General features: G+C 41.4%; 1 protein-coding gene across 1 annotated transcript in view; it reads right to left on the minus strand.

The window, feature by feature from the left end:
• Positions 1-14,666, minus strand: part of PIEZO2 (piezo-type mechanosensitive ion channel component 2) — a 290,522-nt gene that overhangs the window by 143,529 nt on the left and 132,327 nt on the right. Inside the window, exons 5-6 of the mRNA XM_014540247.1 lie at positions 12,024-12,186; positions 484-694 (exon numbers count right to left, since the gene is read on the minus strand). Coding sequence (XP_014395733.1) covers positions 484-694; positions 12,024-12,186 — 374 coding nt within the window. The remainder of the gene's footprint in view (positions 1-483; positions 695-12,023; positions 12,187-14,666) is intronic.

Raw genomic sequence — 14,666 nt, forward strand, 5'->3', positions numbered from 1 at the left:
TATATAGTCAAAATTTAAAGGAAGTGAGTGTCTGTGCTGGAAGATTGCAATGTAACTTAGGAAGAAAAACAGTAAATCCTGGAGAGTTAAGTTATGATTACTGATGAATCAATGTATACAGACAGGCTCTCAGAGGCACCTGTACACTAAAATTATTCATTGTCCCAGGTCACCATTCACAGGCTCTGAGGAAGAATGGTTGTTTTTCTGATATACACATAGAAAATGATGTCACGTAACAGATAGAGAAAACGATTGCTTTACAGAAGTTAACAGAAACTATCTAAAATATAAAAACTAGAACTGCACGGGAAAAATGACTTGCATGTGTGTGGTTTGTACATGTGGCCTCTTTTACAAAAGCTCCAGCTATTATATTGGTGTCATGGAATAGAATTATTTCCTTCTTTATTTTCTCTTCCACCATTTCTTTCATGATTCGCCAGAGTCATTTGTGCTCCACCCAGGACTGGAAAGTCTCACCTGATGAACCCAGTAAAATTGTCACAACTACTTTTCCAGCGGTGGTTATCATGTTGCCAATAAACTCCTTCAGCTTGGAAGCCACAAAGGCAAACCTGCGGAAGATTTTCAGTTTTGTGCTTTCTTCCATCTCGCCTTCAACACCATCTCCTTCGTCTAAACCCTCTTCATAGATCAGTGCCTCTTCTGGATCTAGTTTTTCTCCTCCAGCCTAAATAAAAAACAAACAAACAAAAGCAAAACAGAAAACACTGTAGTCCCAAACTCTGCCTATCCACCCAGCAGATGACATAGTTTGTAATTTATGGGTCAGAGAATGCGGTGATTTCACAAATCTGGGAAAAGACGCAGAGAACCACTTATGACCCTGCCAGGGCTCTGATAATTCCTGAGGAGCTCTAACCTCCCCTGGAGAAGTAACCAGGAAACATCACTAATCATAGGCCCCTAATAGCATGTCATCTTACCTACAAGAGCTCATCTTTTATGGGTGGAACAAGAAACTGTCCGAAACATCTTTTAATAATCTTAGCTTTCATCAATCTGCATTTGGTTCCGCAAATTCACAGACTTTGCCAGCAAGGTGATGGGAGGTTGAAGTACCCGTGGCTTTAACTGAAAGGGTGAGTTACATCGCTGCGTAGAAAATCCTTTTTCTCCTGAAGTTTACCTTTGTTCACTATGTTAGTATTTCCTGACCACGGGAGGATGAGTGGTCTTGGGCTACTTGGCTAAATATACAGTCACTGCCTCCCTTATTCTTAGAGAATGATACACTGGTTCAATTCTGGACAACTCAGCACCGCAGTACAATCATTAGAAATTTAGGGAAGAAACACATGTGCAGAATATAAATATATTTCCATGCATTATTTTAAACTAGGTATATGAGGGTCTTTTTATTTGTCTTATTTGTAAAGACTGCATAGGAATTTTTTTATTTTTTGGCAAATTAGAATCTTTCCCTAGAAGGGTTAGGATTTTCGTAGAGGAATTGTAATATAAACCATCACTTTAAGACAAAAGGAGGCTGTTTCAGACTTTTGAAACTTTGTTTGCATGTGCCCCTGGGCTGACAGACTTCCTGTTCTTAGCCAGATTGGCTCTAGACGCTGGCTGCAGAGCCAGCGGGGTTTTTAGGCCCAGTTCACACATCTATTTAAGGCTTAAAGAGGAGAGCCTGGCCTCTCCATTTTCCCATTTTAAAGGTCTTTCTTTGATACACTCAGTTTAGATATTTACATAATGTTCACTGATGGTATCTGGACCTCTAACTATGTCTGAATTCACTGGCACTGGGCACAAGTCCTCTCAGCACTTGAACTTTATCTGCACCTAGATAAAGTTCAAGAGCTGAGTGGACTTGAGGACTGAGGGATCCTCTGTTTGCCTAGGAGAGTACGACCACTTGCATCTTAAGTTGGTTGCTAATGTACCCCACCACACATGGGAACGCATGTGCACGCACACACACACACACACACACACACACACACACACACATTTAATTCCAGGCCTATTCAAGTTGATACACCCAAATCTGGTTTTATCGTATTCCATCATGGCACATTTGTATTTTTCCCGAAGGAAAAGTAATTTCTCATGCTTATTCATTAAGATTTTTCTATCTGTTCAAGGCCTATTGTGTGCTAGTATCTCTAGTGAAAGATGAAGCAATAAAAATGTAAATAAGTAAAAAATAAACAACCTAAATATCTCACAGTGATATATGCTAATCAGAGAATTAAAATAGGGTGATGTGATTGTGAGTAACAGGGTGGCTATTTTAGATTCTGAGGTCAGGGGAGCCTCTCTGAGGAGGTGACATTTAAGCTAAGATCTGAATGTACAATGTCACAAGCCACGTGAGAAACCCTAGGTAAGAGCATTCCAGGCAGAGGAAAGAGCTGGTCAAGGTCCATGGTGTGTTCAGAAAGAAGGCATATGTCCCCCGAACTACTTCTCTACACCTCCTTATCCTTCCCCTTGTCAGCTGATGACCCTACTTCCTACTTCACTGAGAGAAGAGGGGTGAGCTCAGGCCAGTTCATCAGCCCACCTATCTAAAGCCCACCAGCAATTCCACTTCCGGGTATTTATCCAAAGAAAATAAGAACACTAATTCAAAAAGACATATGCACTCCTATGTTCACTGTAGCATTATTTATAACTAGAGGCGCAGTGCATGAATTCATGCACAGGTGGGGTCCGGCCGGCCCGGCCCTAATTGGTGGATTGGTGGATCGGGGCCGGGCCTGTCAGGAGGAGGAGACAGCGGGATGTTGGCTGGCCAGCCCGCCCTGATCAGGGCCCAATTAGGGCCTGGCCAGCTCGGGGGAGGGGCTGCGGGCAATTGGCCGGCAGGCCCTGCCCCCGATTAGAGTTGGAGGGGTGGTTGGGGGCAGGGCCAGCTGTGGGGAAGGGCTGTGGGTGGTGGGCCAGCTGGCCCCCCCCCCGATTGGGGGGGGGGGGGTGGTCAATTGGGGGCAGAGGTGGCTAGGGGAAGGGGCTGTGGGCCGATCAGGGTGGTGGGGGCTGATTGGGGGTAGGCTGATCAGGGGCAGAGCTGTCCGGGGGTAGGGGTCATGGGAGGTTGGCTGGCCTGCCCCGCCCCCTGATTGGGCCGGTTCTCTGGCTGCAGTGGGCATTATAGCGACCGGTCATTCTGGTTATGGCTTTCCAGTCACTGGCTTTTTATATATATAAAAGATAGCCAAGATATGGAAGCTACCCAATGTCAATCAATAGATGATAGATAAAGAAATTGATAGATGATAGATAGATAATATTCCACATACACCCAATGGAATATTACACAGAAATAAAAAAATGAAATCTTGCCATTTGTGACAACATGGATGGATCTAGAGCAGCCGTGGGCAAACTACGGCCCGCGGGCCGGATCCGGCCCGTTTGAAATGAATAAAACTAAAAAAAAAAACCCTTTTATGTAATGATGTTTACTTTGAATTTATATTAGTTCACACAAACACTCCATCCACGCTTTTGTTCCGGCCCTCCGGTCCAGTTTAAGAACCCATTGTGGCCCTCGAGTCAAAAAGTTTGCCCACCCCTGATCTAGAGGGTATTATGTTAGATGAAATAAGTCAGGCAAAGAAAGACAAATATCATATGGTTTCACTTACATGTGGAATCTAAAAAACACACATAAAACCAACAAACAAACAAAGCAACAATAGACTGATAGAAACAGAGACCAAAGGGATGGTTACCAGAAAGCAATTGGTGGGCGATGGGTGAACAGGTGAATGGGACTAGAGTCAATAATATTGTGATAAGTTTGCTTGGTGACAGGTGATCACTAGAATTAGTGGGGTGACAACATTATAAGGTATAAAAATGTCAAATCACTATATTGTACACTGAAACTACTATAACCAATACAGTATTATATACCAACTATACTTAAAAAATAAAAATAAAGCCCACCTGTGGAGCAGACACTCAGATCCCTCCCTCCTGTGGCTGTGGATGAGCTGTACATGCTGGGACACCAAAGAGGACAGCCCCGGCCCGCCTCCCCTCTCCCCTGCATCACCGTGTGCTCCCTTTCTCCTGGAACACACCATCAGCAAATCTACATGCCTCACCAGCTCCCCTTAGAAAAACACATTCCTGCCAACCCACATTTACTTTACAAAGAAACACTAAGACTTAGCTCCTTCCCCCACACTTCACTTCTCTGGAACCCGCCTTAGCAGGATTTTGATTATCAATCACTTCACCTAAGGAGGGGTTTGATGATCTATTTCACAAGGGAATCCCAAGGGAGGTTACTGCTGTGGTTGAGGAGAGGGGAGTTATGGAGCTGAAGAGAGTTTTTGCAGTGTCTTTGCAGTGTGTCTTGGAGTTCCAGTCAGCAGGAATGTAAGCTAATGTAGAGGGAGGAGGGATAGAGGGGAATCAAAGATAGTTCCAATAGTTTTGTCTTCATGGATGAGATGGGACAATAATGAGTGGATTGTGGAAATTCAACTCTGAGATGCCTTTCAGCAGTCCTGTTGGAGGTGTCAGTGGACAGCTAGTATAGCAATCTGGAGCGCTGGAGAGGGCAAAGCAGGAGACGTTTATTCGAGGTTCACTGGCATGTGGACGGCTTTAAAGGCAGGGGTCTGATGAGATTTCAGAGTTGCTGCCCCACCCTGGAACGAGTCTGTCCATCCAACCTTATCCTCATCTCTTTGCCGAGAAACATCACCTGCAGGAAATCATGTGTGTGTGTGTGGGGGGGACGGGTGAGCAATGCATTAAAAATCCTCCTGGATGAAGGAAACCTGGCCAAAACCTTCAGTCACTGCACTTGAAAAAGGAGACAGAGAGAGAGAACATAGCCAGAGCTGCCTGGGTCACAGTTAGAAACACACTCATAACTTTCATAATAAATGACTTATTATTCAATTATAGAATTGCTACGGATGTAGATTAAATCGAGTAAAAATCTCTGGTCAAGAACTTTGTGAGGTTAAACAAATGCATTTCCCCGACCTCTCTTAGGCGGGACTAGGGCCCCTGCGATTTTTATAAACATACCACTGTATTTGAGGTTTTTCGGCATTTTTGTACCAAAATCCCTGAGGCCCTCCGTTGGAAATGCTTTCTAAAGCTTTCAAGCTGAGAGAGAGCCGAAAGTGAGCTGTGTTTGACTTTGTGAGCCCCTACCGTCCAAGCCGGGGCCAGCACTGCCATTAGTCACATCATCTGGCTTATTAACAGGCAGGCTTTCTTCCCCTAAATGATTCCTTGGGTGCAGTATAAACACAGCCTCTCGGGCAGAGCACTGGCCTGCTCCCACGTATTTACTAACAAGCCGCCATGCTGGTCACGGTTGTAATTCGTCCCTGCATTTGAATACAACTTGATTCTGGCCTTGAAGCTAAGAAGGGGTAGCTATAAATACTGATTTAGTTCCCCTGGTTCCTACGCTGTCTTAGAAATTAAAGACCAGCAGAACCCTTTACAGTTTAAAAAGCCACATAAAATATTACATATCATTATTGTCCATAAATCTAAAACTTAGCTGAAGAAATGTAAATCCTTTACCAAGCCTTCTTTAAAAGTAACTGACTTCAAAATGCACCCACATCTCTTCCACATCTTTTTTGTTTGTTAGTTTTTGTTTGTTTGTACTTGTTTTTTGTACTGATTAATCTTCACCTGAGGATTTTTCCCATTGATTTTTAGAGAGGATAGAAGGGGGGTAGGGGGAATGAGAGAGAGAGAGAGAGAGAGAAACATCCATGTGAGAGAGACACAATGATTGGTTGCTTCCCGAGAATTAAACCTGCAACCCAGGTATGTGCCCTTGACCAGGTATCAAACCCATGACCTTCCAGTGCATAGGCCAATGCTCTAACCACTGAGCAACTACGGCCAGTGCACACCCACATCCCTTATGATCGCGCCTCTTATGTCATGAGAGGAAGCTCTAAGTGGTGTGGATTTAGTTGCGTGCGGCTCCGATCCTCTCTGAACGGGATCAGCCTAAACACAAAGCAGCCCCTGCATCTCATCTCACTGTTGCCTCTCCTGTCGCCCCGTCCCCAACAGTCATTAGTGGTCATTTCCACTCACATTTGAAAGACACAATAAATTACTTTTGGTCAAACCCAAACATCCATATTTCTTTACCTCCAAGCACTAAAAGGTTCAACCCAGGTTGTAACAAATACTAAGGATCACCTAGGAATCTTTAAGAGGGTAGATTCCCAAACTTCATCCAAATTCCCTAAAACATAAATTCTGGGAGGGAATCCAGGGCCTGCAGGAATACAGAGCTGCCATGGGTGTCTCTGAAGCAACCGGCTCAGCGTTCACACACTGGCTGACATCTGCCACCACAGAGCCGCTGATTCCACAGTCAGCTGACGAGGCAAAATCAGAACTACTTTGTTTGACTCATATCCAAGGCAGACTCCCTTCATTGGAAAATACACTGAAGTGATTTATCTGTGGAGCCTCCTTTAGGTTTCAGATGTTCGATGGGAGCTTTTCGTGCAGCTGAGTCCATGGTCCTCTTCTGCATGGTTAAAACGAACTGATTGGGGACATTTCAATGAAAGTTTATCAAAGTCACAAATAATGAGTCAAAAGAACTGGGAGGAAAAGGGAGTATTCTTCTGAAGTACATTTTTCAGGAGTTGTTTATTCATTGTTTATTATTAAAAGTTAACAATTTATCTTACCAGAATGGGCTCATCTCAACAGAAGAGCCCAAGGCAGAAAGAGGCAAGTGTTGTGACTGACTGTGGGAGATAAATGTGACCCCCAGAGCGCCGGGGGAGCAAGCAATCCGGGAGAGAAAGGCACTTGTTTCTGTGGTGTCATGCATGTTATGTAAGTCTCATGTGGTAGCATTGCACCACATGATAAAGCAAATATTTTATTCTGTTGCTACACTTGTTTTAGGAAAATTCTTTATCCAAACTTGAAAGAGCTGTTTAAATAGTCCCCTGCTTCATTTGGAAAAGTGAGTATGCAGATGTATGCTTTCCACCACCTTCTATGGAGCAATGAAAGTTTAATGAAGGACAGGAAAAGGCAAGCTGAGTTAGCAGACGGTAACTAGTTAGGTTAGCCAGGAGGACATGATGTAGGGAGCTTTAAAAAAAATTGTCCTACTACCACCTCACACCTTCTCCTACCTCCCAGAGATGCCGATTTATTAGGTTTGGGATGGGCCCTGCCTCAGAACCTTTACAAACTTCCAGGTCAATTTATTAATGACAGCCATTCTGACAGGTATGGGGTGATATCTCATTGTGGTGTTAGTTTGCATTCTCTGATAAGAGTGACCTTGAGCATGTTTTCATATGTCTATTGGCCATCTGTATGTCCTCTTTGGAGAAGTGTCGATTCAGGTCCTTTGCCCATTTTTTAACTGGGTTGTTTGGGGTTTTTTGGTGTTGAATTGTATGAGTTCTTTATAAATATTGGATATTATCCTCTTATCAGATGTATCCTTGGCAAATCTGCTCTCCTACTCAGTGGTTATCTTTTCATGTTGTTGATGGTTTCTTTTGCTGTGCAAAAAAGTTTTTAGTTTGATGTAGTGACATTTGTTTATTTTTTTCTTTTCTTTCCCTTGCTTGAGGTGATATATCAGAAAAAAATACTGCTATGAGAAATGTCCGAGATTTTATTGCCTATGTTTTCTTCTAGGATAAATCAACAAACAACAAGTGTTGGTGAGGATGTGGGGAAAAGGGAACCCTTGTGCACTGTTGGTGGGAATGCAGATTGGTGCAGCCACTATAGAAAACAGTATGGAGGTTCCTCAAAAAATACAAAATGGAACTGCATTATACTCAACAATTCCACCTCTGTGTATATATCCAAAGAAACCCAAAATACTAATTTGAAAGAATATATGCACCCATGTGTTCATTGCAGCATTATTTACAACTAGAGGCTCAGTGCATGAAATTTATGCAGGAGTAGGCCTTCCTTCCCCGGGCTTCCGGCACCGGCTTCCCTCTGGCACCCGGGACCCAGGCTTCCCCAGCCCCAGCTTCATCTGGAAGGTCATCCAGAAGGACATCCGGAAGGATGCCTGGTCTAATTAGCATATAATGCTTTTATTATTATAGATAGCCAAGATATGGAAGCAGCCCAAGTGTCTGTCAATAGACAAGTGGATAAAAAAGTGGTGGTACATATATGCAATGAAACATTACTTGGCCATAAAAGAATAAAATCATACCATTTTGACAGCATGGATAGACCTAGAGCAGTGGTTCGCAACCTTCTGGCCCTTTAAATACAGTTCCTCATGTTGTGACCCAACCATAAAATTATTTTCGTTGCTACTTCATAACTGTAATGTTGCTACTGATATGAATCGGAATGTAAATATCTGATATGCAGGATGGTCTTAGGCGACCCCTGTGAAAGGGTCGTTCAACCGCCAAAGGGGTCGCGACCCACAGGTTGAGAACCGCTGATAGGCAGATTTATGAATGGAGAGGTATTCAGTAAGACGAGGGTCACGTAGGGCCTTAGATTTCACTCAGAATAAAATAAATGAATAAACAAAATAGAAAAAGACTCATAAGTACAGAGAACAGATTAATGGTTGCCAGAGGGATGAGGGGTTAGGAATCAGGTGAAAAAGGTGAAGGGATTAAGAAGTACTGAGAGTCACAAAATAGTCCTGGGAATATAAAGTACAGCATAGTGAAGAGAGTTGGTAATATTGTATCAACTATGTATGTGTCAGGTGGGAGATCCCTGCGCAGAGTATGTGATTGTCTAACCACTGTGCTGTGCACTTGAAACTAATACAAAGTAGTATTGAATGTAAACTGTAATTTAAAAATAAAATTTTAAATAATGATAACATCCCTGCCCTTCTGTGGGACAATGCTGCCTTTGACTGGCTGTCATGTTGGTAAGCTCCCAGGTGTGCATTATCAGAAGAAAGGGTGAGTGGGAATCCATGCCTTATGTCCAGTGCGATGTAGACATTGTGGGCTACGAAGTTAGTCATGGACCCAAGCCTAACTAGTCCCTCTAATAAATACTCACAGTGAAACTCACACTGTAATAATGAAGCTTTCTTGAAGACAGTGGGACAATGATTTCCTGCAATTAAAAATGTTCCTTTATTTAAATTAATGGCATCTAAAATCACTAGAATTAAAAGCTATGCCCTGATTATGAATGGCTTTAACCCAGAAGAGGCAGACCAAGTGTGCTGCCTTTTGGGGGACATATGACAGTGATTCTTGCCCAGTTTCTAAGAATGATCCTGAGAGGCAGTAAAAGTAACAAGGTTTGCAGGGCAACTGGGCAGCCGTCCAGCTTCTTATCGTTCTGAATAGTTCCATGTTTCAGATGACTATGTCTGAAAAAACAGGATCTAGAAAATTTAAAGCCGGTGACTTTGGACTAAATCTCAGGGGAGAGCTGAGCAAATGCCAAATGCCTAATTAGAAGGCGACAATAAAAAGGTCGATTTCTTCCATTCTTTGTTTCTTTAAAAAAAAATAATAACTTGAATCTCAAAGCTAAAATTTCGAAGCACTGCCCAGCTGGTCATCGGAGGTGGCACAATGTAGGTGCCACAGTTGCCTAATGGACGTTGGGTATTGGAAAGGCTGGTGCAGTTTTTGAGATTCAGAACAAATTTCCAAATGATATTAGCAGGACCAAAATGTTGCATTCCTGAAGTTTTAACATGTGGTGGATGACTTATACTGGAATATTCTTTTTGTCCTTCATATTTGATTTGTTAGACTATTTAGAAGATTTTTCTTTAAGCACACCAAATCATGACTAAAATTCCTATTTAAATAGACATTTATAAATTTGGTTTAACATTATATTAAAATAGCATTTGCTTCATAAAGAAGGCTGAAATCTCATTAAATAGCTAGATAAAGTTAGAAGTATAGAAATATACAAGATCAGTATCAGTTTGGTGAAATTACATAGTGTTTCATTGCACAGGGAACCCTCTTCTACACAATTTACTTTCATAACCTAACTCATTTTTTTGAAGATTTAGGAATAGGAATCTTTCTCCCAGTCCTGATTTTTAGATGTGCTTTTAAATTAAAATGAACAAACCAATAGGACCACAGAGGAGTCAGATGAAACAGAACCTCCTACGGCAACGAGGAATTGGTTCCCTTACTGAGGTCTCCTCTCTGTCCAATGCAAGAGCAAGTCAGTCTCCCACCTGCTGCCAGTCTCCACCTCACCCAGGGTTTTCCAGGGGATCCTTGGATTTGTGATGCCCTTTGAAACAGCAAACTTGAGCTCATCATCAAGTCCATGAAGATTAGGGGAGATTTAAGAGTCCTCTCCAGGGATTAATTGCTACTTTAAAACAATGCTGGATTTGAAAAGGAATTCTCCCAGGCACCAGTGGATTAATCTTGCCATTTCTCTACTGAGATAAATGAAAGAAGAAACAATGCCAAGAAACACTATTCTGTCAAAGGATCCTCCAAAAACTAAACAGTCCAGAGTGCAAAAGCCAAGATTTATAAGCAGCAGGAAGTATGTGAGGCCCTTCAGAATAAAATAAATTCCCCTGCGTATTTTGGCCGTGTTCTTCTATTCTTTTCAGAATCAAGACAGATTGTTCACATGCAAGAAAAAATTTCCTTGTGGGTTTATCTTAGAAGATTCACACTACAGCCTGCTCCTCCCAGGCTACCTGGTAGGCTGAAATATGCTAAGAAAATACAAGTTAATATCTAAATTAGGCCAAAGCCAATTTAACTGAGAGGATATCAGCCTCATAATAATGACAGTATTTTCAAAGTCCCAAATAAGTAATGTTTAGAATACCCATCCCTCTTATTATCATTAAATAATATGATTAATAATAGATGGGCACAGGTACTTAAACAAATCTCAAATGGGAGAGAGGTACCATGAGTCTGTCTTTGAGAATTGGGTGTAACCAGGACAGAAACTTGATTTTAGAATTGGTCTTTGTAATAGCTTTGAGTCCCTTCTTCACCAAATGCATGAACTTAACTGTAACCTAACATCCATCCTTCTGTTGGTCAATGTAGGTTTTCCCTGTCCTCTGGGAAAAGAGCATCTGACCCTGGAGGCGGAAGTTCTTTCTCTAAGAAGCTTTGTAATTTATGCATGCTTGTCTGCCACAAATGGCACAAAAAGGACTGTTTCTTTGAGTGGGTTGGCCTCAACTCATACCATACAACTTTACTTTCTATTATCCTAAGAGGACCCTAGGTTTGAAATTTTAAAAACTGCTCTACTGCCTCTCAAATTGGAAAAGAGAAAAATGAGGAGCAAGTAGCATTTTATTAAGAAACCCAAAGGAGCAGACACTGGTTGGGGGACAGTGTGAGATGTTATCTGATAAGCATCATTCTCCAAGGAGTGAAATCTGACATGTTCCCTGATTCAGTAGTTACTCCTGAAACCCTTCTCCTTAAAAACCATAGCTCAAAGTTACCATACATGTTACTCAGTGTTTTGTTTTGATTTTACCTTTAAAAAATTCTCATACTTTTCCAAATGCATATATATTTTCTCTGGAGAACTTTAAAATAACTTGACCAAAGCACGCTTCATTTACATAACTTTTCCCTGAAGAGCACAGGTACACAGATCGAAAAGCTTCCCTTAAAGGTGAAATTAATTGTTTTTCTCCTAAAACTACCAGGTGTTACTACTTCTCTAAATATTTTGCAATAACCTAGGTACCTAGACCAATGGACCATAGTACTATGAACCGTAAAAGGTTAACCATCTGAGCTAATATTAGATGAGTTTGGGGGAGTGAACAGGACACTGGGTCAAGCCCTGGCCATAGGGGATGAATGCCTCAAGAAGGGTGACACTTTCATTCCCTACACCTGTCTCCTTGTAGACAAGATGTTGATGAGAATGCAGACCCATCAGGACCGCACAGGTTTAAGCCAAGCACAGTAAAGCATACAGCACTATGCACATGTAGCTCTGACTATTCCGCTTCCACACCTGTTAAGGGTCAAGGCCCTCAGAAATCAAAGGAAGATTTATGAAGTCAGATTTACCAGTTCTTCATTTTCAAACTCCAGGTTATACTGTGCTGCTTCTTCTGTCACTGGTTTCTGAACGATGTTTCTGCAGATGAGCCAGATGGCCAGACTAGCGATGAACATCCCAATATCAGGCACAAACACTCTGATCCCATTGCCAGCGTCAGCTCCCTTTAAGCTGTGGAAGGAAAGAAAAAGAGGAGGAAATTTAGTTGCTTTTATATTTCCATGGTTAAATTAGCATAAAGTATGTTTGAATCTTCTTAATGATTTAAAACAAAGGATACCCAGTTTCTGCTCCAAAGGTACCAAAAAGCTTTTCATTGACCTCAGAGTCTTACGTAATCTAAAATTTAGAAAGGTACCACGGTTTCTCTGGAGTTCTGGAAATATTATAAAGACCCCTAAATCAATGCTCACTCTCAAAACAAGCTAATAAACTATATTATTAAATAAACAACATGTCTGGTCCAGATATAGGTGCTTGCACTCTAGGTGAAGCAGTTAAAAACTAGGCATGTACTAGTGGCTAAGAGAGCTTTTACTTTAGACATACATCAAAGCCAGAAGGGAAAAAAGTAGAGAAAATGCTAATATAATCCTTGAATTCAGGAATCTCTTCATTATTTGTAATACTTAGTTGATTTTTTTTCCCATATTATTCCAAGAAAGGTAAATCTAGTATGTTTTTTTCTTTTAGTCTTGAGAATTAACAATGAACTTCAAATTAGAAATTTGGGTTCAAGTGTCAGTATGACATCGACTAGCTGCATTCCACTGGAGGATTTCTCAGAGTCATATGTTCTTCCTCTGTGCCAAAAAGATAACATTATTTGCCTTCTTTATCTCATTTGAGTCCAATGAAAGTGAATCAATGTTATCAGAAATAAAACTTGTTTAGAGACAGGAAGCAAAAGATAGGAATATATATCATGTAAATATATATGTTTTTTCATATACTCTTTATGTAATTAAATACATACTGTGTTAAAGTCATGTTCATTTACATTGCATATATTATACTAGAGACCCGGTGCATGGATTTGTGCACTGGTGGGGTCCCTCAGCCTGGCCTGTGCCCTCTCACAATCCGGGACCCTCAGGGGGTGTCGGACTGCTGGTTTCTGCCCGATCCATGTAGGCCAGGCTGAGGGACCCCATCGGTGCATGAATTCATGCACTGGGCCTCTAGTTTGCATATAAGATCTTTGGTTAATCTCTTCCCACCTTCCCCCCTGCCCCCTTTCCTCTGAGATTCATCAAGTCTGTTCCATGTTCCCATGCCTGTGCATTGAGCATCTGCCCCCTGGGGGTCAGTGTGCATCATAGCTACTGGTCAAATGGTTGAATGGTCGCTTAGGCTTTTATATATATTGATATTGTGATAAAAACATAAAATAATAACAAATAGAAAGACCGCCTTCCCACCCCTCACCTAGAAATAACCATTAGTAACATTTTGGTAAATTTAAAAAGTAATCAAATAGCTACCACTATGGAGCAATTGCTTTATGCTAAGAGCTTGACACATATTATTTAATCCAACTAACCACTATATAGAGTTCGGCATTATTATTTAACCTCCTTTAGGTATAAAAAAATTAGGCTTCAAATGGCAAACTAATTCCCCTAATGTCATAGAGATAGAGAGTATTCTAATGTAGGATATTCCAGGGAAAAATCCTCAAACCAATCTAAAAAAAAAAAAAGGTTTGAAAAGGGCATGCCCTGCACAAGCTTTATTTTGACAAATGGCTCTAACCTTTTCTGAACAGAGAAACATGAAAGTAATCAGAGATGCCCTTACCTCCATAAATAAAACAAATATGGTTGTGTCAGAGGTTTTTGTAAAATGCAAATTCCTTTCCTTTGGGACAAGAATAAGAGAGTTTGATTAAGAACACTTCATCTAAACTAAATGTATAATGACATCGATGGTTGATTTTATCAGTGGAAAATGTAGATTCTTTGTATACTTTTAATGTGTACCTAACATGATCAAACAGCACAAATGAGAACTCATTTCATTAGAAGGAAGGAAGGGGGTCAAGGTGGATTTGGTGGAATAGGTTATTATAGCTCTTTCATGGAAAACAAACTGCCCATGGCATTTTATGGAAAGTACCATTTAAGTGAGTTGAGGGGGAAAGCGTTCTTAAAGGAAAGCTAACAAGAACTCCAGCAGTGGCTTCAGCTGATTCCTGCACCACAGCAGAGACATAGGAAGCCAGCGCAGAGCCTTATGCCTGTCCCACCTGTGGACTGCATTAAGCTCCCAATTTGCAAACAGTCCCTTTGAGGCAACAGTCTTAGCTCTGTGCATCTGGGTTCTAAAAGAGACATTTCATAGCCTGCATATATTGAGGGAGTAAATAAAGGCAGTTTGTGAAAGCAATCACTCCACCTGCTGTGAGAAAATTCAGCTATTGGATCCAGGATTGGGCTGAGATCCCAGTTTAGAATGGAACCCTTCAGCGACAGAGGTGCTAACCCAGTGGTCGGCAAACTCATTAGTCAACAGAGCCAAATATCAACAGTACGACGATTGAAATTTCTTTTGAGAGACAAATTTTTTCAACTTAAACTATATAGGTAGGTACATTGTTATTAACTTAATTAGGGTACTCCTAAGCTGGCCTTTGCTAAAAATGTCCTCAG

Source organism: Myotis brandtii, unplaced genomic scaffold (assembly GCF_000412655.1).
Source record: "Myotis brandtii unplaced genomic scaffold, ASM41265v1 scaffold240, whole genome shotgun sequence".
NCBI lineage: Eukaryota > Metazoa > Chordata > Mammalia > Chiroptera > Vespertilionidae > Myotis > Myotis brandtii.